The sequence below is a fragment of the Rana temporaria genome, chromosome 8, assembly GCF_905171775.1.
Source record: "Rana temporaria chromosome 8, aRanTem1.1, whole genome shotgun sequence".
Taxonomy (NCBI): Eukaryota; Metazoa; Chordata; class Amphibia; order Anura; family Ranidae; genus Rana; species Rana temporaria.
Window position 1 is genome coordinate 138,311,290 of NC_053496.1, and position 23,291 is coordinate 138,334,580.

Genomic DNA, 23,291 nt, shown 5'->3' on the forward strand with positions numbered 1-23,291 from the left:
ATTAGTATGCAAGACAAAATCCTGGCACACGTCCCCTTTTGACAAAAATCAGAAGCTCAATCATCCGTGTGTACGAGGCTTTCTCTTACTCTTACGGTTGAGTGAACTGTAACCGTAGGTGGTTAAAGCGGTTGTAAAGGACATTTTTTTTTTACTTTAAAATAACAAACATGTCATACTTACCTCCACTGTGCAGTTCGTTTTGCACAGAGTGGCCCCAATCCACGTCTTCTGGGGTCCCTCGGCGGCTGTCTCTGTCTTCCCCGCAATTACCCACCACAGTCATGCGAGAGCTTGCATGGTGGTCAGTAATTGCGGGCGCGCTTCCGTGATACAGCGAGCAGCCATAGCTGCTCACTGTATCACTTGGCCCCGCCCCTCGGCGCGCCGTGTCACTGCATGTGATTGACAGCAGCGTCAGCCAATGGCTGCGCTGCTCTCAATCCATCCGCTCTAGCCAATCAGCGGCTAGGCTGAGTGGCGAAGAGGATCTCGGGACCGCGTGGGACTTTCGACGGGTCAGGTAAGTAAAACGGGGGCTCGGGGGGGCGGCAACACCAGATGTTTTTTCACCTTAATGCATAGATTGCATTAAGGTGAAAAAAAATAATAATTTACAACTCCTTTAAGTCGCATTTCTACCACCTTCCCCCCTCACCATTAACCTGAATGCTTTGCATCACATCTAGTAAACATGATCCCTCCTGTTATGTTTGGTGGCCAGTACTGTCGACGAATGCCATCTATTCCAGTAAATGGGGCCACGCCACAACTGGGAGTCAAATGCTAGCCCCCACCAGTGTGGTGCAGTGTTTCCATTAAAAAGGGCTGTAAAAAATGCAGTCATTCAGGAGATGGCAGTATTCCTTCCTGAATGCCTATCAGCTGCACTTGAACTGCTCTGTGAAAAGCGATCCACCGAAGGTAATGGATCACTTTTCACAGACCAATGCAAGTTTAAATAAGCCCATCCTTGTACTGGGTCCTGTTGAAAATGGCAGTGTAAGTTCAAAGTAATGGAAAAAAAAGTATTTTTAAAACATATCATCCACAAGTTTGGGTTAATAGACAAGGACGCATAAAGCCCCAAAGTTAGCTCATGGCCTAAAGAAAAGCATTCTGGCTGTGTTATTAAATTGGTAATTGTCTTAAATGTTTTTGCTTTATTAAAGCAATGGAATTTGAAGAACATTTTATAGTCATTAATTATTTTAGGAAGGGCCATCAGTTTGTGATGTGTATGTGGTGATGGGAAGGAGTCAAAGTTTTGTGATGGAATCTGATGTGGGGTTCACATATAGAAAATTGTGTGGCATCATTTATAGATGACCCCTCATTCACACGAGATGCTACTCCAAGGGTTTTCAGAGGCTGTCCAAGCTTCTGATCTTGGGTTGCGAATAGGTTGTTTTGCCAAGTAAAGGGAAAAGCATCTGAATTGGACATGTTACTATTCAGATCATTTACAACAATCAATTGCATTTGCACACAAGTTTCATGAACACTATAAGGCCTGGTTCACACCTATGCATTTTTTAGTGCATTTTCAGTTTTGCAGAAACACACTACAGTCCATTTAACATGGTTTCCTATGGGTCACATTCACATCAGTGCATTTTATGGAATGGGCCAGTGACTTTTTTGGGGGTTTTTGGTTTTATAGACTTCAATGGATCAAAAACGTGTATTGAAAAACACAAAATGCACATGAAGTATGCAAACAGCAACCTGCATAGGTGTGAACCGGGACTTAGGCTGGATTCACACTTATGCATTTTTAGTGCTTTTTGAATTTTGCAGATTTGCACTACAGTCCATTAAACATGCTTTCCTATGGAACACGTTCTATAGTGCAAATCTGCAAAATGCAAAAAGCACTAAAAATGCATAGGTGTGAATCCAGCCTTAAGGCTCATACACACGGTAGGACATCCAACAAAATTTCCCTTGGATTTTTGTCCTAATTGATTTGTCCTGCCACACCCATAGCATACACACAGTCAGACTTTTCTGCAAACTTTTCTAAAAGTTTCCTAACATCATGTGTTTTTTTTTTTGCTCTTTTCTGCTCTTTACCGCCACCCTTTGGTTAACTTCTGCTATTGTTTTTTGCTTTTAACATTGGTTTTGAGCATTCGTATTTGCACTTTGTCCAAAAGTTGGTTGGATTGCTGTACTGTGTGTATGGTCACACAAAGCACCATCGGACTTTTGTTGCCGAAAAGTTGGTCCGTTCGCAGACCCAACTTTTTGTTGGATGAAACCAGAAAAAGTTGGTCTGATGGAGCGTACACACGGTCGGACAAATTTGAAAAGTTGCAGATTTTGAAGTTGGTTGGCCAAAAGTCCTACCGTGTGTACAGGGCTTTAGTGGTGAGGTCCACTCCAGCAGACACGGGACTCAGGCAACCTCTTAACATTTTTTAACACAAGTGGAGACCTTAAAAAAGCATAGCAATGTGTTAGCATAAGGAATAACAAATCAAAGTGCATAAAACTGTATATGCCTTTAACTGAATCTTGTGTGCATGAGCCCCAAGTGCTAAAATAGATGTTAAAACACATGCATTTAGCTGAAAATTGAATGGGAAATTTAAAAAAAAATCTGTAATAATAAAGTATGTAAGATAGCAGCATTTGGTTTATTGCTACAAAAACATATTACATGAAAAAACAAGTTAGACAGGTTTACATTTATATCACCAATATAATATGTGTAAGAAATGTATACAAGTATAGGAAGATATTAAGTAGCACAAAAATATGTGCAGGAAGCACAGTAAGGCCATGTACTGTATACAGTTTGAAATAAAATAGATGCGTTTAGAGAACGTAGCGCTCCATGGGTATATTGCCACTGACAGACAGGGAAGACGTGTCTAATATTTTATCGTAATTCATATGTTGCCTCTGTTTGGCACATGATGGGTGTAGCATTCCTTGTCCCATGGCTATTGAGATGTTCAGTCCACAATAATAAATATATCCTTGGTGTAACTATTCATTTTTTTAATGAAATGAACATTCAACTGTTCTCTTAACTGTTATTTTATCTTACTCATGTGACTTCTTTTTCTGCCTCCCCCAATACAAACCTCAATAAAACTCAAACTTATTGACACCATGAGGCTATTTTTTTTTTTTTTTTAGAGGCTATTGCTGTTTTAAAGTACAGAAAAACCTTGGTTTGAGAGTAACTTGGTTTTAGAGCATTTTGCAAGACAAGCAAAATGTTTTAATACATTTTGCCTTGATATACAAGCGATGTCTTGATATAAGAGTAGCATCATGTCACAACTGAGTATAAAAAAGTAGAGAGGAGCCTCTAAGGCCCCATACACAAGGTCGGACCAAACCGATGAGACTGGCCCGTCGGACCGTTTTCATCAGTTCACCTCTGAAGTGGCCATACGGCCTGATATGTGTACACACCATCAGTCCAAAATCCGATCGGGTCAGAACGCGGTGACGTCAAACACACGACGTGCTGAAAAAAAAGAAGTTCAATGCTTCCAAGCATGCGTCGACTTTATTCTGAGCATGCGCGGGTTTTGAACCGATGCTTTTCTGTACTAACCATCGGTTTGGTCCGATGGGGCAGCGGTCTATCGGTTCGGTTTTGAAGCATGTTTAGAAATTTTGGACCGAAGGAAACCAGACCGATAGCCTATACACCCGGTCGGTTTGGTCCAATGAAAATGAACTTCGGTTCATTCTCATCGGACCAAACCGACCGTGTGTACGGGGCCTAAGTGTAGCAATATGGTTACATTTATTGAAGGTAAAACATTAAGCAACTTATTGCTACACTTAGGCCTCGTACACACGATAGGTTAAACAGAGGACAACGGTCTGGTGGACCGTTTTCGATCGGTCAAAACCGATCGTGTGTGGGCCCCATAGGTTATTTAACCATCGGTTAAAAAAAAGCCAACTTGCTTTAAATTTAACCGATGGATTCCTAACCGATAGGTCAAAACCGATCGTTAGTAGGCACGACTATCGGTTAAAAATCCACACATGCTCAGAATCAAGTCGACGCATGCTTGGAAGCATTGAACTTTTTTTCAGCACGTCGTTGTGTTTTACATCATCGCGATCTGACAGGATCGGTTATTTAACCGATGGTGTTTGGGCGCGACGGACCATCAGTCAGCTTCATCGGTTAACCGATGACAACGGTCCTTCAGACCGTTCTCATCGGATGGGCTGATCGTGTGTACGAGGCTTTAGAGGTCTCTTCTCTTTTATACTATGTAAAAAAAATGCTTTGATATACAAGTGCTTTGGAATACAAGCATGTTTTTGGAATGAATTATGCTCGCAAACCAAGGTTTTACTGTACAACTAAAGGCTCCTGTAATAAAGTCAGGTATTTTTCTCCCACCGACCACCAACAGCGAAGCATTTCATTTTTCTTCTACTGACTATTTACGCTGGGCATTTCTGCTAACATTGACCACCATTAGTGGGGCATTTTTTCGTTCATTCACTGACCACACATGCCAAGGCATGTTTTCCCTTACACTGAGCATCACTGTAAGGAGCACTGTTACATAATCTTAAAGTGTTTCTAAAGTATAATTTTTTTTTTCTTTTAATGCATTCTTTGCTTTATGGTAAGAAATGTTAGGTAGCATGTTAGGTATGCCCCCTCACCCTCACTTAATCCAGCACTGTTTCCATCTCTAGCTGCTCTCTCCCTTCTCCCTGCTGTCTGTCAAATCCTATGTGCCAATATGCATGGCATATCGGCAAGATTTTTCCAAGATGCTCAGCCTTTCTGGCTGCATGAAAACAGGCAAGTATGAATAGGCCCTAAAAAATAAGCAAATAAAATACCCCATGGGTAATGCTTTTGTGAACTGAGGCTTGCCCTAACAGAACCCGGTTGTGCTAACTACCAAGGAACACAATCAATTAATTTCTTTCTCTACACTGCAAGAAAAAATACGTAAAATATTGAAATTCTAACCTTTTTTTAATTTAAGAAAAAAAATCTTTCATAGCACTTTAAGTTTAAAGTATACATTTTTACTTTCCTGAACACAGATCTGTGATGCATGACTATTTTGGAGATAATCTTGGCACTATATCAGTAATGAGGCAGCTGTGATCAGTATATCCTGAGAAAAGCTAAAAGTAAAAAGTAGAATATAGTTCATGTAGTTATATGTAAACAACTGTAATTTAGAAGATGAAAAGTTTCTGAGCTGTAAGGTCCATGGTATGGCAGATATTACGTCCAACTTTCTTCATATCTCTTGTGCTTTCTTCATGCGTAGCTCTCATAGCTTGTTAGTTCTTCTAACCTTTGTAACATCATCAAGCGGATTGCATTGTACCTATGATAGAAAAATATCCTGTGAGTGTTTTTAGATGGTAACTACTTTGTGTGCCAATCATATTAACCACCATCAATGTCTTAGTAAAAATCATTTACCTGCTCTGAGCAAATAAATACAACATGAATAAAATAAATAATAACTCTTATGGCCCATACACGATCCGAAAATCTGAAGTGATGTCATGTGTTGTAGTGTATTTCTATTGTATTTTCGGACAACTGTATTGATAAAACGAAAATCGTACAATCTGGTATCATATGAGATTTTTTTTTATGTTTTTCAGATCAGATAATATCGGAGGAACTGTCGCGATCGGTTCTCGAATGCTCCATACCAACGATCCGATTATCGTACGATCGATTCAAAAGCAGTATTTTTCGGTTTTCGGATCGTGTGTACATTCCATTAGGCGGGCCACACACTGTTCAGCAGGAAATGGCCAAGATTCTAAACCGTTAGTGGGAAGGCTGAATGTACCAAAAAAAACTTGGGTACAACTTTCTACTGTCAGCACTGTCTGTATTGACAGGGGAAATTTGCACAGTGTATGGCAAAGCCTTAGTAGGGCTGTCTAAATATTAGAATATTAGCCAATAAAGCTCCTAATTTCAAACATCCCTTGCAATAACTTGCTTGCTTCTGTTTTGTAATAACAAGAGTCTCCATCAGCCTGAGCTGCTATTATATACAAAGAGAAGTTACAAATTGTTAGAAATTCTCTAAGCAAGCAACTGTTACATAAAGCAAAAAAGTATCGTAAAGTATCGTACGTGTGTTGCTGTCACTGGTAAGAATCCAGTTTTAAAATTGAACTTTGAGATCAAAGACTGAATATCGGAGGTCTGATCAACTACTGTCACCACATTGTCTTGAAAAACACGGTGCCTCCTGTAAGGTGGCAGGTTCCAGGGGTCTGAAAGTGATTAGGTGGTTTTATAGTTGTTCACTATAATCCCCACACCGACTTTGAAAACACAGAGAGAAGGTAGTTGGTTTGGAGGAGACCAATTATTTATCCCTGTTCTCACTTAGTGGTGGTGGACCTTTTCTACTGCTGTTCCTACCCAAGCTTCAGATACTGCAAGTACAATGCAAACACTCCAGTTGTGATTCATTCATTTGACTGGGGTGGGGAACATTGAACCTGTACTCTGGTTGGTAGCTATATACACACCCTTTGTTTAAGTTCCAGCAAAAAAAATAAGGTTTGTATTGAAATATAACTGAATAGGATTTTTGATTTACCATAAAACCCTTTTTTTACACTACATTAAGGGAAACAGCATTATCTTGATGGTTTCCTCGTTGTTGGTCCAGCAGGTTTCCCCCTTTGTTTTTACCTTTTGAAGCTCTTTACTTGTATCACTAACTTTTTTGGTATCCTGTTGACAGTTGAGAAGACACTTCTACTGTCCGTTTCTCTTTTTTTTTGGAGTCACCATTGACACCTTAGCCCTGGAATTCAGGCTACCTGAAGCCAAGATTGCTAGATTAAAATTGTCTATTTCCATCCTGCTTTTGCAGGCGGAACGTGTTATTGAGGGAACTTCAATCCCTGCTTGGTCTTTTAGCTTTTGCTTCAAGAGTCATGTCAGTGGGTTGTATATTCTCCCGTCGTCTGGTGACGGCCAGGCTTAAATCGATTTATTTTTCTCACATCCGCTTATCTACAGACCTGAAAGAAGACTTGTCAGTTTGGTTCCAATTTTTTGACCAATACAATGGTAGATCGATCTTCCTTTTTGCAGCCGACTTGGAGCTTTTCACTGATGTGGCTGGCTCACAAGGGTTTGCGGCCATATGGCCCACCCATTGGCTATGTGGTTCTTGGCCAGATTCTTGAATTGCTCAGAAAGCAACAAAAAAAAATTTTGTTAGAGCTCTTATTTTGTTAACAAAAGAATCATTGTTCAAACTGATAACAAAGGAGTACTTTTTGCCATAAATTGTCTTCAAAACCCCTCTCTGTTATTAAATTAATTTGTTATTTTGTATTGCTATGTTTAAAACATAACATATGGGTAAAAGCTCAACACATTCCTGGTAAATCTAACATAATTGTGGATGCTTTATCTTTGCAGATCTCATGCTTCCGGCAGCTTTTTCCTCAAGTGGATCGCGAGGGATGCGTTTGTCTGGATCTTTGAAATTTGATCTAGATGCTTTAAGCATGGGGATTAGAAATTCTCTCTACCCTCACACCTGGTCTGACTATTCGGCTGCTTAGAATAGGTGGTTGGTGTTCTGCAGAACCTTCAATTTTAATTGTTACCAACACTCGGAGGGTGCAATTTTGGCTATTTTATGCATTTTTGATGCACGACCATTTGTCCCACAGCCACATAATTAAAATTTTGCCTGGAGTTTCTTTCTTTTTCAAACTCCATAACTTACCACCATTGAATGTATTCTTTTTGGTAAAACAAGCCTTGAAAGGTTACAGAAAAAGCACTTACGCCCCTGACAAGCCCATCTCTGTTGAAACGCTCAAACTGCTTTGTCTATCTACACGTCAAGTATGCCATAATCAATTTGAGGAGTTTCTTTTTCAAGCGGCTTTCTGTTTGGCCTTTTTTGCTGTGCTTAGAGTGTAGGAATTGGTAACGACACTCTGGGTTGAAATTTCAAGATGTTGCTGTTTTTGGTACTGGCATTCATTTATTTATCCATTACTCTCTAGATCTAGGTAGAGGATGTTTGGTTCAGCTCTACCCATGCGGTCATTACAATGTAGTCATTACAAAGTATCTGGGAATAAGGCCTGGCATGTCAGGCAATTTCCTAATACATCTGAAGGTTTACCTCTTACCAAATATCAGTTTTCTTCCGTGTTTAAAAAATGTTTGTGGGTGATAGGTCCTTCTGACGTCTTGTTCTCGACCCATTCTTTCCACGTTGGCGCTGCCACAGAAGCGGCCAGAATGGGCCTAGATGATGCAGTAATAAGATTGGGTAGATGGGAGTCTGATAGAATTAACGTATATATTCACCGTAACCTTTCTATTTAATTTCTTCAGGTTCAAACAGGACCGTATTGGACACTTGGTCACTCCATTGTTTTTTGGGCACGAATGAGAGCATCTCAGCGTTGCTACACAGAAAACCTATTACGTCTCACAGACTCATTTTCAATTTACTGGAAATGTATTAGAGGTTTGCGTTGGAGTCAATTATCATTTCATCTGTCTCAGCTTTGTATACACTGGCCTCCACCTTCAGTATTCATAATTCATGCAGGAGATAAGTATATTGGCCATCAAAAATCTTTTGATTTAATGTTCACAATGAAGCAGGATTTTCAACGCTTTAAACTTTCTTTTCCGTTTTGTACATTTGTTTTTTCTGAGATAGTTCCCCACCTTCTCCGGTTCTCCTAGCCCCAGTTAAAGCCCCTGGAGAAAGTGAGAAGGCGGATCAACAGGTCTCTGTAAAAGTTTATGCCTTCTATTGGCAGTTTTTCATATTGTCACATTGTCCTAGAGGGTGGTATCCCTGGTTTGTATAGGTCTGACTCTATTCATTTGTCTGAAGTGGGGAGCAATCTGTTCAATCTAGGCCTTCAATTCTGTGTGGAAATGGCCGCAGCTGTTGGGTCGGCCAATTCTGTTTACAACAAGATTGACTGGTGGGGACTTACAGTTTAAAAGTTATGATATTTGCTTGAGTTCTATACCTGAGAAAGTTTTCCTTATTAAGAGTTTTATTCATTATTGTATGTGTGATTAAATTGGTTGAAAAAATGGTAAATACAATTTATACCAATAACGCCATTATTCAAGCCATACTGTTGTTTTTTTTTTGTGCTAATTTGTTTGGGTAAGTTCGGGGTTTAGGGGGGTTTTGTGGCCGGCGATCCAGCGGTTCTGCGAATGATTGCTAAAGAGGCCTTTGCTGACAGTTTCCAGAAGCTTTATGAAGGTTGCCAAACATTTGTTGTGAAGGATGGTGAATATTTTGAAGGCCAATAAAGGTAATTTGTTTGTATCTTCTGTTTTGTTTGTTTTCTGATACCTTTCACTAAATCTTTTAGACACACCTCATAATAGAAGTTTATAGCAAAGCGCAGCTAACCCAGGAAAGTCGCAGATACATTGTGCTGCACTCGCTGTGCAGGTAAACCGCAGAACATCAGGGCTTGGAGCAGTAAAGGTTAACTTGCATTTGAATTTTGTGTGCTTTCAGAAAGTGCACCAAACCTGCAGGATATAATAGTAGGCAATGGCTAAGCGCAGCAAACCGGCAGAAAAGCTGCAGGTACACTACATTGCACCCACTGTAAGGCCCCGTACACACGACCGGATCTATCCGCTGGGATTTATCCGCGGATCAGTTCCAGCGGATAGATCCGGTCATGTGTAGGCCCGAGCGGACAATTTTCGGCGGATAAAAATCCAGCCGACGGATTCCCAGCGGATAAAAATTTTGTAGCATGCTATAAAATCTATCCGCTGGAATCCAGTCCAGCGGACTGATCCGGTCATCTGTACAGACTCACCGGATCAGTCTGTCCGCTCCCATCCCTCGCATGCGTCGTAATGATTCGACGCATGCGTGGAAGTTTTTACCTTCCAGGGTCGCGCACGTCGCCGCGTCGGCGCGGCCACGTCACCGCGGATGAATTCCGCGGGGATTTCGATCTGATGGTGTGTACAGCCATCAGATCCAAATCCGCCAGAGAATTTATCCGCTGGTAACGGTCCGGCGGACCGTTTCCAGCGGATATCCTCTCGTCTGTACGAGGCCTAAGGGTAAAAAGCAGTGCATCAGTGTGAAAGCAGTCCTATACTATTATGCCCAGTGCATTGCTTCACACTGACCTGAAGATCTTCTCTTCTTTCCTGCCGCTGGCACCACTCTGGAGACCGCTACCCAGGATAAGAGGTGGAGTGCAGTTGGTATCACTCCACACAGGAGCCAGCACTTCAGGGGAGGTATTGGCTTATTCGGCTCTTGCTCCCTACTACAGATCCAACTTTACAAGTAGTCCCTTTGCATTGCACTCTGTTTGTTGCTCTGGGATGGCGGCTCAGCAAGACCACACCGCGACCTACCAGTCAGCTGACAATGATCTATTTGTAGATCATGAGCTATGGGTTGTTGACCCCGGGTATAAAATATACTGTACAGTAAATTATGCAAGGCTTGGTTTTTCCAAAGCACTGCATATAGTGTAACCATCGCACAATAATACACGCAGGAAATTTAACATGTGGGATATCTCCTGTAACAATTTATAGTGGACCTACACTAAAATGCTAGGACAGTTTATGCATGTGGCAACCCTCCCGCACCATCACCTGATTTAAAAATGCTGCATTAGGGAAATAAAAAAAAAAACACATAAAATCATAAACACTTATGCCCTGTACACACGATTGGTTCGTCTGATAAAAACGGTCCGATGGACCGTCTGTGGGGAAATGCATCGGTCAAAAATTCACGCATGCTCAGAATCAAGTCGACGCATGCTGAAAAGCATTGAACTTAATTTTTCCCTGCACGTCGTTGTGTTTTACGTCACCGCGTTGGACACGATCAGATTTTTAACTGATGGTGTGTAGGCAAGGCTGATGAAATTCAGCTTCATCGGATATCTGATGAAAAAAAACTTTGGTCCGTTTTTGTCGGATGAACCGATCGTGTGTACAGGGCATTACAGTACCTTACTTCCATACTTCTGTCCAAAACTGTAATCTTCTTTTGTGAGAATTGAGATTTTCCTAAGATCCCTCTGTGGCTCATGATTTTGACATGAGGCACTTGTATTTAGTGCAAGGTCTGCTTTGGAGATTGTTTACTGTTCTTCATAGGAGGTTTTCCTAGCTCTGACCATGGTCACCTCCCTGCTCAGAGGGTTTATTGACCTTTATGCAGGGCTGGACTGGGACAAAAATTTGGCCCTGGACTTCATCCAGACTGGCCCACTTTGACAGGTCTCCCCCATGGGGGCTGGACAACTCCCGCACCCCCCCGGCCACCCAAGCCCCCTCTCCCCCGTTCACTAGCCACTAGCCGTTTTACTTTATTAGAGTAGAACGGCTGGTACTGGTACTCTTATAGGCAGTACCAGTGGGGAAGCTAGACATTATTTCTCCCGGGGGAAAGAATCAGTTTGGTGCCCCCCCCTCATGGGACAAGATTAGGCAGAAGTGAGAAACTCCCAGGCCGCTGTCACTGAAGCCGGCCCACTGAGCCATCGGCCCACCGGGAAACTCCCTGTAGTCCCAATGGCCAGTCCATCCCTGCCTTTATGACTCTCTCTCTCTCTCTCTGTGCATGTCCTTGACTGTTTTGCTAAGTGCAGTACAAAGCTTCAGAATACAAATTTGTTGTATCAAAGTGTTACTAAACACACAACAGTAAAATTCATGTATACATGCAGTAAAGCATGCTTGTTATACTCACTGAGGAACCTAAGTAGTTAAAGCGGTTGTAAACCGCATATATATATATATATTTTTTTTTTTACCTGCAAGGCAAAATGCATAATCAGCTAGTATGCACCGCATAATAGCTGATTATGAAATACTTACCTCAAAACGAGGTGAACAACACTTACCTGGTTCACGCCGAGCGAGATGTCAACCTGCCTCTGGCGTGTCTTCCGGGTATCGCCGCTCCAGCGCTGTGATTGGCTGGAGCGGCGATGACGTCACTCCCGCGCATGCGGCGCGGGAGATTTAAAATCGGCAAGGTCCGGCGGCTGCCGGATCTTCCGCCGTGGATCCCCCCTGCGCATGCGCCGCCCGCATTGCGAGGGGAATATCTCCTAAACCGTACAGGTTTAGGAGATATTATTTTTACCTACAGGTAAGCCTTGTTATAGGCTTACCTGTAGGTAAAAGTGCAAATTTAAGGTTTACAACCGCTTTAATCCTCCGCATTGTGTAAAAAGGCTGTTTGATTATGGCTTCTCTGATCCTCCCCTCCTTCCACTGTCCCCTGATAATTTCCTGATAACAGAGTCTATGGAGTCAGGCTGCACATTCTTGGGAGATTGCATGTGATCGGCACAGAGCCAATCAGCACTGTCCAGACAGAGGGTCAGGAGTCTTGCAGTCTCATAGGACAGTCAGAAAACTCCACCCACAAGCTTTAACCAGTGCTTGGCTGGACACTGATATAAGTCACAAGACTGCTCTAACTGCTAATGAGAAAAGGTATTTAGCAGTTTATATTTACTAAAATAATTGCTTTTCCATGTTTTGTGTATTGTGGGAGACCAGACATAGTGAATGCTTGGTCCTGGGTTTAGTGTTTGGCACGGTACTTGGCAAAACAGCTGAAGTGCAGCCTATTGTAGGCTGGACTAACATGGGTTCTTAAAAAACTGTCTACAGAACATATCCTTTTTCATACTATATATGAAAAGGAATGTAACTATACCAAATAATCAAACATCACTATTCATGAACACATAGCGTATATCTTACCTTTTAGACAGTTTGTTTATTTCTCTATCCTCCTCTTCCTTCAGTTTTTCAACAAAGCTGCACAGTACAGGCATTTCAAACTTAATGTATTGGGCCACCTACCATGAAAACAGAATTATGGAAAAAAATAGATGAATCTCAAGTGTAACATTTATTCAAGGGGAGGCACAGAAGGGTCAGCATGATAAGAATTAATACTAGTAATATCTAGTAATACCATATATAGTAAAGGATGCTTTTTCTTTCACTACACACTAATTTATTAGCAAATACATGGTGATCCTGTCAGTTTCTCTTCTTCTTTCTTGTTGCAATCTGATCACACCAAGCACAGCAGCAACTCTATGCTGGCTTGGTCAGTTTGTGTCCTGTAGTCCTGTAGCCAGCTTTGCTGCCATACCCCCAACCCAGCCCTGTACTACTTTTACCATTGTCCTACATGGCATTCTGCTGTTCGTCCTTGGGTGATTATGATTACCCTTCCACGTGCTTACGTGGTTGTTTACATATGGGCACTTTGCTCTGTATTTGGTAGACATTACATTAAAGAGGTAAGAACACTTTAGGAGGTTAGATCACCAAGAGGTAGTTTAGAGCATAGCGCCGCTAAGGAAAGCAGGGACCTGCTGTGAAATATATGTTGAAGATGCATAATGCCCAACTTCCACCATACTGGTGCATACAGTATGTGAGCTTGGCTAACTCAGGGTAAGACTCATTATCCCAAATGGGACTAAAGCTAGTGAAACCTGTCACTGCCTGAAGGAATTTAAGCTTAATCCAGACCTTCTGCATAAGAGTATATGTGGGGTATAGTCTATCAGGTTTACTAAATTTAAGATACTCTAGGCCTTCCGGAATATCCTGGGAGTTAGTATAGTATCATACTATTGATAAACGTAGATGTGGTCGGGATGGGGGGGGGGGGGGGTTATCCATCATATTTGAAAATGTTGCATCTGGGCAATCAAGTAGTACAGCCAAGGGTTAGGGATGGATACACGACCCATATCTTACTATATTTGAGCCATTGTAGATGTTCCAGTTTGCGTCTGGGTGTTTTGTCCTTCCAAAGTAAAGTACAGAAGATGTAACTGAGTAGGCAAAAAATGTGTAAAGGTATTACCATTGGGTAATTATGTAAAAAATATAACAGTTGGGGCATGAAAATTGTTTTTATAAGGTTGGTTCTGATGGATACAACTTTTGTATGACTCCACAAGTGCAAGGGTACAGGTGAATTGATGTGTATTGCCCCCTTTTTCATTGACCAGTGGGACAAGGCAGGGATGTCCCCTCTGTTATATCCCAGCTTCTTTTTGCTCTGGCCATTGAACCATTGGCTGAGGCTATTCGCTCTTCTAAAAATGTTGTTGGATTTCGCAGATCTACAGGTGAAGATAAGATAGCACTCTATGCAGATAACACTCTAGTGTTTTTGGGGATGGGTCCATCCCTGTCCGCAGTTATGTCCTTAATAGACTTGTATGGATCCTTTTCAGGATTTAATATTAACTTGGACAAATCCGTTATGCTACTTTGGACCCTGCACGTTTGGAGCATCCACACCATGCTCATCCGATGGTCCTGGTTACATCATTTAAATATTTGGGAGTGGTAATTGCATAAAATATTACAGAATTCACAGACAAGAATATACTCCCTCGTATTGTCAAATTTAGACAATTGAGCAAAACATGGAGTAAATTCACATTGTCCATGGTCCATTGCGATACCCAATCCAAGATTGTACTTTATTGCATCACAGTTACAACATTGGCATGGCTGGGAGGTAGTGGACATGCAGGACCCTACACAGAAGATAATAGTATCCCAATTGAAAAAATACCCTTTAGTTTAACTAATAGGAGCTCATCAATTTTATTATAAAAGAAAATTCCCTACTTTCTACTTGATTCATAAGCAGGGTCGTTTTTAAGACAGGGCAACAGGGGAAGCTGCCCTGGGCCCCATCATTGTTGTGGAGGCAAAGCAGCTGCCTCATACTTGCCAACCATCCCAGTTTTAATTCCCTTGTCCCTTGAAGTTTTAGTGTCATGCTGTGTCCCAATATCTCAGTGTGAAGTTCTGTTACTAATGCTGCCCAACTCTGCCGTATTGCCGTGTACAGATGACTCCCCTACAGACCCTGTGTTTACATGTAAATAACCTGCATTGATATGTAAATAGCGGTGGCATTAATATGTAAATAGCATAGGAATGGCTGTATTGATATGTAAATAGAGGCTGCATTCATATGTATATAATGCCCCTCTGAGATCATATCCACCATCACCTCTGCTGAATGCTGCCCACTGGGGAGGTAAAGGGGCATGTTTGGAAGTCCTGCCTGTTCTGCAAAGGTAAGCAAACTGCTGGTGCCGCCGGATGCCACAGCACCCTGCATTTTGGTGCATGTGAATTACGCACATCTCAGCAGATGCGTGAGGATGTCATTAACAATTAATGGCACTGCTGTGTATTTACGAAAGGGTAGCACGTTTCTCTGGCGTCAGGAAAGCGATTGTGCATGCGTTCCTGACAAACACAAATATGAACGCAGGCTAAATGTCTTAGTTACATTGGTGGTCAGTGTAAGTCTTCTCATTACATTGGGGCTTGGTGTACAATCTTTTCATTCACACTAGTGGCCAGTGTGAAGGTCTCCCTTACATGGGTGGTTAGTGTAAATCCGTCCTTACATTGGTGGTTACTGTAAATGCTCCTATTACATTAGTGGTCAGTGTAAATCCCCATTACATTGGTAGCCAGTTTCTGAAGTGTAGAAACTCCTCTTTATATTGCTAATCGGTACAATAATCCAAACTTGCATTTGTGGTCAGTTTTGAATCCTCCCTTACAGTGGTGGTCCATGTAGAAGCCCCCTTTAAATTAATGGTGAGTGTAAATCCCCCCTTACATTGGTGACTAGTGTACATTTCCCTTTACATTGGTGGTAAGTGCAGAATTGCCCTGCACTAGTGGTCAGTGTAAATCCCCCTTTACATTGGTGGTCAGTGTAAATCCCCCTTAACATTGGTGGTCGGTGTAGAAGTGTCTCCTTACATGGCAGTCATTGTATTACACTGGTGTTTGGTGTAAATGCTCCTATTGCATTGATGTCAGTGTAGAAATCCCTCTTTATATTGTGCTATAAGTTTAGCAACCAATCAGTGAGCAGTAATGATGTGCACTAACCACTTGCAACCAATCATTGAGTGGTAATAATGTGCAGTAACCTCTATCAACCAATTAGTGAGTGGTAAAAATGTCCAGTAACTTCTAGAAATCAATTAGTGAGCAGTATTGGTGTACAGTAATCTCTAGCAACCAAACAAGCAGAAGTCATGTGCTGTAACCTCTAGCACTTTATATAGCCAATATGATGCCCCACCAGGTCCCTAATGGTTTGTAGGATCTTTTTTGTGAGTCTTTTAGTTTCCCTCCTATATGGAGGTTGGGGACCCTTGGACTGGGGGTCGATATGGTTCCCTATTGGAGGGTGGACCCCCGGGGCGGAAACAACCGAAGGGGAACCTTTCCGCCCGGGGTACCCGCCCGGTGGAGCCTAGTGCCATGTGCTATTGACAGTTGTGTTATTTATCCCTATGTATGCAATGTGCCCAGATAGACTCTGGCTATTCTGTTTATATGAGCTACATAGTTGTTTTGGGTTGGGGTGGTTACACATGCCACCCGACAGCGAGACTACTCACCCTCCTAGGAGGATGGTACCCTCGCGTGATGTTATCCGGACTTTGTTTCCGGTAGGGGTTTACCCCGGTGCCTTTACTCCATGGTCACCTGAAGAATTTCAGGCTGGCTCTTTAGGCCTCAGGCCTAACAATTTTTTTCTTTTGTTCTCCACTTTGTTTCAAACGCTTTTCTTTCTTATCTATTCCCCACCCTCCCCACTTGCCTCGGCCCTGCACCTAGGTTGCTTTACTTGCTCTGGTGGGTTCTGGAGGAGTTTGGTCCTCGCCCTAACAAGCTGGTCCACCGCCACAAAGATTATACAAGGTAAGAGTGCTCTGCCCTGCCACGATGGCTACATCTTATTCCACTGATTACTCAATCGTGAGACACAATGTCCACGGATTTAATTCTCCTGTCAAAAGGACAAAAGCTTTTCAGTTTTACCATAAGCAGAGGGCTGATGTCCTTCTACTGCAGGAGACTAATTTCTCAAGGACTTCTGCACCCCGATACCTCAATGCAAAGTATCCACAATTTTACTTAGCAGGGGGTGCGGAGAAGAAGGGAGGTGTGGCTGTTTGCTTTTCTAAGCGAACTCCGTTTACACCGATCACAATAATTAAAGATAAGGGGGGCAGATATCTTATGGCAGTTGGACGGTTCCACGACCAGGAAGTTTCTTTTATATCATATTATGCTCCTAATACTGGTCAGACAGAATTCTTCAGTAAAATGTTTCGAACGCTGTTGCCCAAGGTTCAGGGACAGGTAATAATAGGAGGCGACAGCAATATCCCTCTAGATAGAATTATGGACAAGTCAGATCCAGCTAGGCTGACTCTGAGGCGACCGCCGACTTGCAGTAGTAAGGTAGCACGTTTATTTCATATTCATGGGTTGATAGATGCCTGGCGGGAGGATAACCAATCGGTTAGAGATTACACCTACTACTCCCAAGTCCACCATACATATTCTAGGATAGACCATCTTTTAGTGCGCACACCTTTACTCCCCTATATAAATTCAGTTAAGATACTTAACACCCCTTGGTCTGACCTACGGCCTCTGGACTAAATCTAAGCCCTCCCCTTGGAGACTTAATGTCAGTTTATTAATTGATCCTATAATTTATGCAGAAGTCGAAAAGGAAATAGGGGAATTCTTTGCAAACAATAAATCTTCGGTCGAGTCTCCCGAGATTCTTTGGGCAGCTCATAAGGCCACGGTTCGTGGGAAGTTAATACAGATAGCTGCCAGGGCTAAGAGGGCTCGGGATCAGGAAATTAGGCTACTAGAGTCCAAGTTAGAAAAATTAATGGGAGATCAAGCTAGTAACGATAGATCTTAGACACAAAATGATGATGTGAGACTTGCGCTTAATCTTAGTTTGACCACCCGGGCTGAGAAACATATCAGCTGGTCTAGACACAAATTCTATACTATGGGGGATAAGCCGACTACACTGCTAGCTAGAAAACTGGTTCCTCGGCCATACACACTGGCTTTACCTAAATTACGTCTGTCCACTGGTCTTTCCACTCAGAACCCTGAAAGTATAGTTAGGGAATTTTATAAATTCCATGCAAGACTGTATAGTGTTCCGAATAGACCTGACACCTCTAGACCTGAGACATTTTTTAGTGATATCCAACTGCCCAGATTGTCACAGGCTCACGCTGATCTGATGGATAGTGCATTTACGGAAGTTGAGGTTAGGACAGCGATCAAATCCTTGCACCCCACCAAAGCTCCGGGTTCTGATGGCTTCCCGGGACATTACTATAGGAAATATCAAGACACTCTTATTCCCCACCTCTGCTCATATTATAATGCCCCGAGACAGGATGGTAAGCTTCCTAATTACGAAAATACTGCTTATATAAATGTAATCCCTAAACCGGGAAAGGATCATAGTAATTGTGCTAATTACCGCCCGATTTCCTTGATCAATACGGATTTAAAAATACTGACTACGATTTTAGCACAAAGAATGAACACCTTCTTATTGCGCTACATCCATCCTGATCAGGTGGGTTTTGTACCCAATAGGCAGGCATCTGACCAAACCCGTAGATTGATTGACTTGATTTCAGCGATACAATCTGATTGGGACGGGGGAGGGGTTAGAAAGGGAATGTTACTTTCCTTGGACATCCAGAAGGCGTTCGACTCTATCTCCTGGGATTATCTATTTGACGTATTGAGTCGCTATGGTTTTGGGCAATGCTTTCTGGATCTCCTACAGACCCTATACGATGCCCTGAGCGCTATTCTAATGCTTCGGGGATACTCCTCCCAATCTTTTGCTATCCGAAGGGGAACTAGGCAGGGATGCCTGTTATCCCTGTTATTGTTTGCTCTTGCAATTGAGCCACTAGCGATCAAGATTCGCTCGTGTCCATATGTCAGAGGAATCACTTGTGGGGACTATGAGCATAAATGTTTGCTTTTTGCTGATGATTTGTTGCTGACACTATCATCACCGATCACCTCCCTGCCTAACCTTTACGCCATACTGCAGCCGTTCTCAGAGATCTCGGAGTTGAAAATTAACCATAGTAAATCTAAGGCACTGAATCTATCGCTGTCTGATTCAACACAGTTTGTTCTGGAACGGAAGTTTAGTTTTGGTTTGGAACCAGAAGCACTCTCTTATTTAGGTGTCCGTTTGACCCCTTCTATCGAAACATTATATAGATCCAATTACCCGGATCTTTTTAAACGATTGACTGAAGATTTGGTCAAGTGGCAGATTCATCCTCCATCGTGGTTTGGCAGACTTCACTCAGTAAAAATGAACGTATTACCTAGATTATTGTACTTATTTCGCACACTACCAGTTTCATTGGTCCGAACCGATCTAAAAACTTTTCAAAGGAAACTGACTCAGTATATTTGGGGGAACAAGAGGCCCAGGGTGAATAAAAGCACTCTATATACACCAAAACAAAAAGGTGGACTTAGTCTGCCGGTACTACAGAAATATTTCCATGCTGCTCAGTTAGCAAAACTAGCTAGATTCCATTCTCAGCGAGCCCCGGCCATCTGGATGCTTATGGAATCATATTTCTGTCGCCCTAGACCTGTATCTCATATTATGTGGCTTCCACTTAAGGAAAGACCACTGATATTGTGCCCTTCCCTGTCTTTATCATTAGAGTCATGGGATAGGGTCTCCAGATCCCAGGGCTTTAAATCTCCCCATTCTCCTCTGGCACCACTTTTGAAAAATGGAGCATTCACCCCGGGCCTCACTCCCCATGCATTTGAGTGGTGGACCAATAAGGGTCTTCCGCGTATAGCTGACTTTTATGATCACAGGGGTTTGTTAACGGAAAAGATAATGACGGATAAGTACAGTATGCCTTTAACAGAGAGCTATAGATATGTTCAGATTTCACATTATATGCAGACTTTGGCCCGGAAAAGTGACTTACAAACACTCACGCCTATGGAACGGTTGTGTGCTCAATTTGATAAGATGAAGTGTCATATTTCTATATGCTGTCTCTCCCCCCTCTCTCTTCCTGTTCCTCTCTATTCTTTCACCTACCTCTCTCTGACTTTCATTTCAGCCTTCTGATCTTTTTCTATACTTTATGATGTATGTTTACATAAGTGAGTGTGGTCCTGGAAGTAATAGGTCAGATTAGGCCATACGTGCGCACGGGTGGGCCCTGACCTGATTTTGTACAATTACTTGTATACTGCACTTGACCGGACTGTACTGTTATGTTCCCACTGCGTTGTTTTTTTTTTGTACAACAAAAAGTTGAGAATATTTTACTGTTTTACTGTATGGAAAATCTTAAGAAATACTATTGAAACATATAAGGGGTGACTTTAATGTTAGTCCATACCCATTGCTTGACATGTCACACTGGCATCCCTCTCACTCCCAAGCCTTCCTTAAACACCTTTGCAGATCCCTACAGACACAGCGTCTGATAAACAGCTGGCGAGTGCTTCACCCCTCTGACAGCAACTACAGCTACTACTTGAAGGTGCACCTGTATAGGTCTTCTCTGTCTGGACCATCTGACTCTGGAGCTGCTGCAGGCTTTGTCCATTGGGAATATAAATATATCTGATCATGCCCCAGTGATGGCCACACTAGCCCTGCTGCAGGATACCCATAAGGCCTGGTCGTGGCGACTTAATAAATCCCTGTTGGAGATGCAGAGGTGGTTTCTGGGGTCATGAATGTCCTGACCCATTACTTTAAAGAGATTAACACAGAAGGTATGAGTAAGGGGATCATCTGGGAGGGTCATAAGGCGGTGGTGAGGGACAAACTGATCTCTTTGGGCTCCAAGCTCAAGAAAGCCAGTCAAGCTGACTTCAACAGGATACTCCAGGCCCTCCAACAGGCGGCACTTCAGCATAAACACGACAGAGATCCAGAGGTTTTGACAAAACTGACTGAATTGAGAGAACTATTCCTACACCTACTAGATCGTCAGGCACGTAAACAATTACGTTACGTCGCATAAATATTATGAGCACGGCAATAAATGTGGCCAAATGCTGGCAAGAGCTCTCAGGAAGAGACGTGCACTGAAGTATGTACATAAGTTGCGCCTATCCTCTGATGAGCTCTCAGTCAGGTCCTCTCAAATTGCCTCGGGGTTTTCGTGATTATTATGCTACCCTTTATAACTTAGGCTCTGACCAGACCCCAGATTCTCAGGCAGCGAAACTGCTGTGTAGGGCTGCTGTGTGGGGCTGTTTTTCAGCCTACGGTACTGGCAAACTTCATATTAGTAAAGGAAGGATGAATTGAAAAATGTATTAAGACATTCTTGATAAAAATCTGCTGCTATCTACTGAGATGATGAAGATGAAAAGAGGGTGAACATCTCAGCAAGACAATTATCCCAAACACAAAGCCAAGGAAACTCTCAATTGGTTTAAAAAAAAGGAAATAAAGCTGCTAGAATGGCCCAGCCAATCACCTCACTTGAATCCAATTTGAAGACTGTTTGTGTCGACAGATGGACCAAAAACTGAGCAATACATGCAACTAGTTTCTTATACAGGAGGCATCTTGAAGCTGTCATTGCCAACAAAGGATTTTGTATGAAGTATTAAATACATTTTAGTTGGTGTGTTCAATATTTTTTTCTCTGTGTCAGTCCGTTTTATTACACATAACTTAATTTCTGAACGTATTTGGCATGGTTTCATGGTGAAAATTTCATGTCAATAGCATGACAGAAATATATTTACCTCGAAAAATGGTGATGTGCTCAACACCTATTTTACCCGCTCTATATAACTGCTACTCTCTACTCAAAAACAAAAAGAAAACAAATTTCTGTTTGTGTTGCAGCTGAAAATTGTTAGTAGGACAGAAAATAAGGCAAAATCTCTCTTTATGGCATATGCCAGATGGCACTAAAAACCTAACTCAGGGGGGTGGGGGGTGGGTCTTTATTGTATTTGTTTACTTAGACAATATACTGGGTGTTAAAGTGGATCCAAAGTCTGCAATATAACATACAGGCTCCCATGGGTAGTTCCAAAAATTGTAACAGATTGTGTAAGAAAAGCTTACATCATGAAAATAAACTGGATATTCAGCACTTTCTATCTAGTCAAAAGCAGCCAAGCCAGTTTTCTGCCTTCCGTATTCATTTTAATAGACTGATGTAATCAGACTTCCTCCTCTCAATCTGCCTATCCCTTCCAATTAGCTTTACAGAAAAAAATATCCATAATAAATCTCGAACACTGACTAATCTACTACTCAACTTAGGTATTTCATCAGAAATTAGTTATGCGGTTGTTCATATTAATGAGCAAAGCAGCAGATATTTATATTTTTAGGCACTGATTGTACCTCGTTTTGAGATATATATATATATATATATATATATATATTCTGACACCTTAGAGAATAAAATGGCGGTCGTTAATTTATATAATTATAAATTATATATACAATAATTTCTGTCACACCGTATTTGTGCAGCGGCCTTCCAAGTACACTTTTTTTTGAAAAAATACTCTTTTTTGAATAAAAAAAAAGAAGATACCAGTAAATTTAGCCCAATTTTTTTTATATTGTGAATATGAGATCTGGGGTCAAAAAGACCTCAGGTCTCATATTTACACTAAAATGCAATAATAAAAATAATTGTTTGAATTATTTAAAAAAAAATGTCCATTTAAGAGCTGTGGGCGGAAGTGACATTTTGATGTTGCTTCCGCCCTGCAATAGTATGGAGCCGAGCAGGGGGCCATCTTCCCCTCATTCAGCTCTATACCACAGAGGGGACAGGATACGATCACCTTCGCCGCTACCGACTGCTCCGGGAAGTGGTGGATGGCACCGGAGCACCGCGGGAGGGGCCCTCTCCCACCACCGATAAAAGCGATCATGCGGCAAATCCGCTGCAGAGACCACTTTTATCTGAAAGCCGACCGCCCACTAAAGAACAGAATACCGGAGCTATGGCAGTTAGCTCCTGCCATAACAATGATTTTCCTCTTCAAACAGCTGACGTATAACGACAGCGGGCGGTCGGCAAGTGGTTAGATGAACTTTCATTAAACCACCCTCTGACTTGCCAAATTAAACTATATCCAATCTGAACGTAACTAAACCCCCCAGCCTCCCCAGCTACTTATTTACAGGTTTGCTGCCTCCTCCAATGTTTACAGCCTGTCCCACAAAAATCTTCTCAGTACCCTTTAACCGGTTCCCGACCGGTTAAAGCTATACGTCGGCAGAATGGCAGCCCTGGGCGAATCGCCATACTCGCTGCGATTGGATTCGTTACAGAACCGATCAGTCTTCAACTCCAGGCCA

At 42.2% G+C, this 23,291-nt stretch overlaps 1 protein-coding gene across 3 annotated transcripts in view; it reads right to left on the reverse strand.

The window, feature by feature from the left end:
• Positions 1 to 4,273: 4,273 nt before the first annotated feature.
• Positions 4,274 to 23,291, reverse strand: part of RASSF4 (Ras association domain family member 4) — a 283,607-nt gene continuing 264,589 nt past the window's right edge. For all 3 annotated transcript variants that reach the window (XM_040320772.1, XM_040320771.1, XM_040320770.1), the window contains 2 exons: positions 12,782 to 12,879; positions 4,274 to 5,345 (listed from right to left, as the gene is read on the reverse strand). In XM_040320772.1, coding sequence (XP_040176706.1) covers positions 5,276 to 5,345; positions 12,782 to 12,879 — 168 coding nt within the window. In that variant the 3' untranslated portion in view covers positions 4,274 to 5,275. The remainder of the gene's footprint in view (positions 5,346 to 12,781; positions 12,880 to 23,291) is intronic.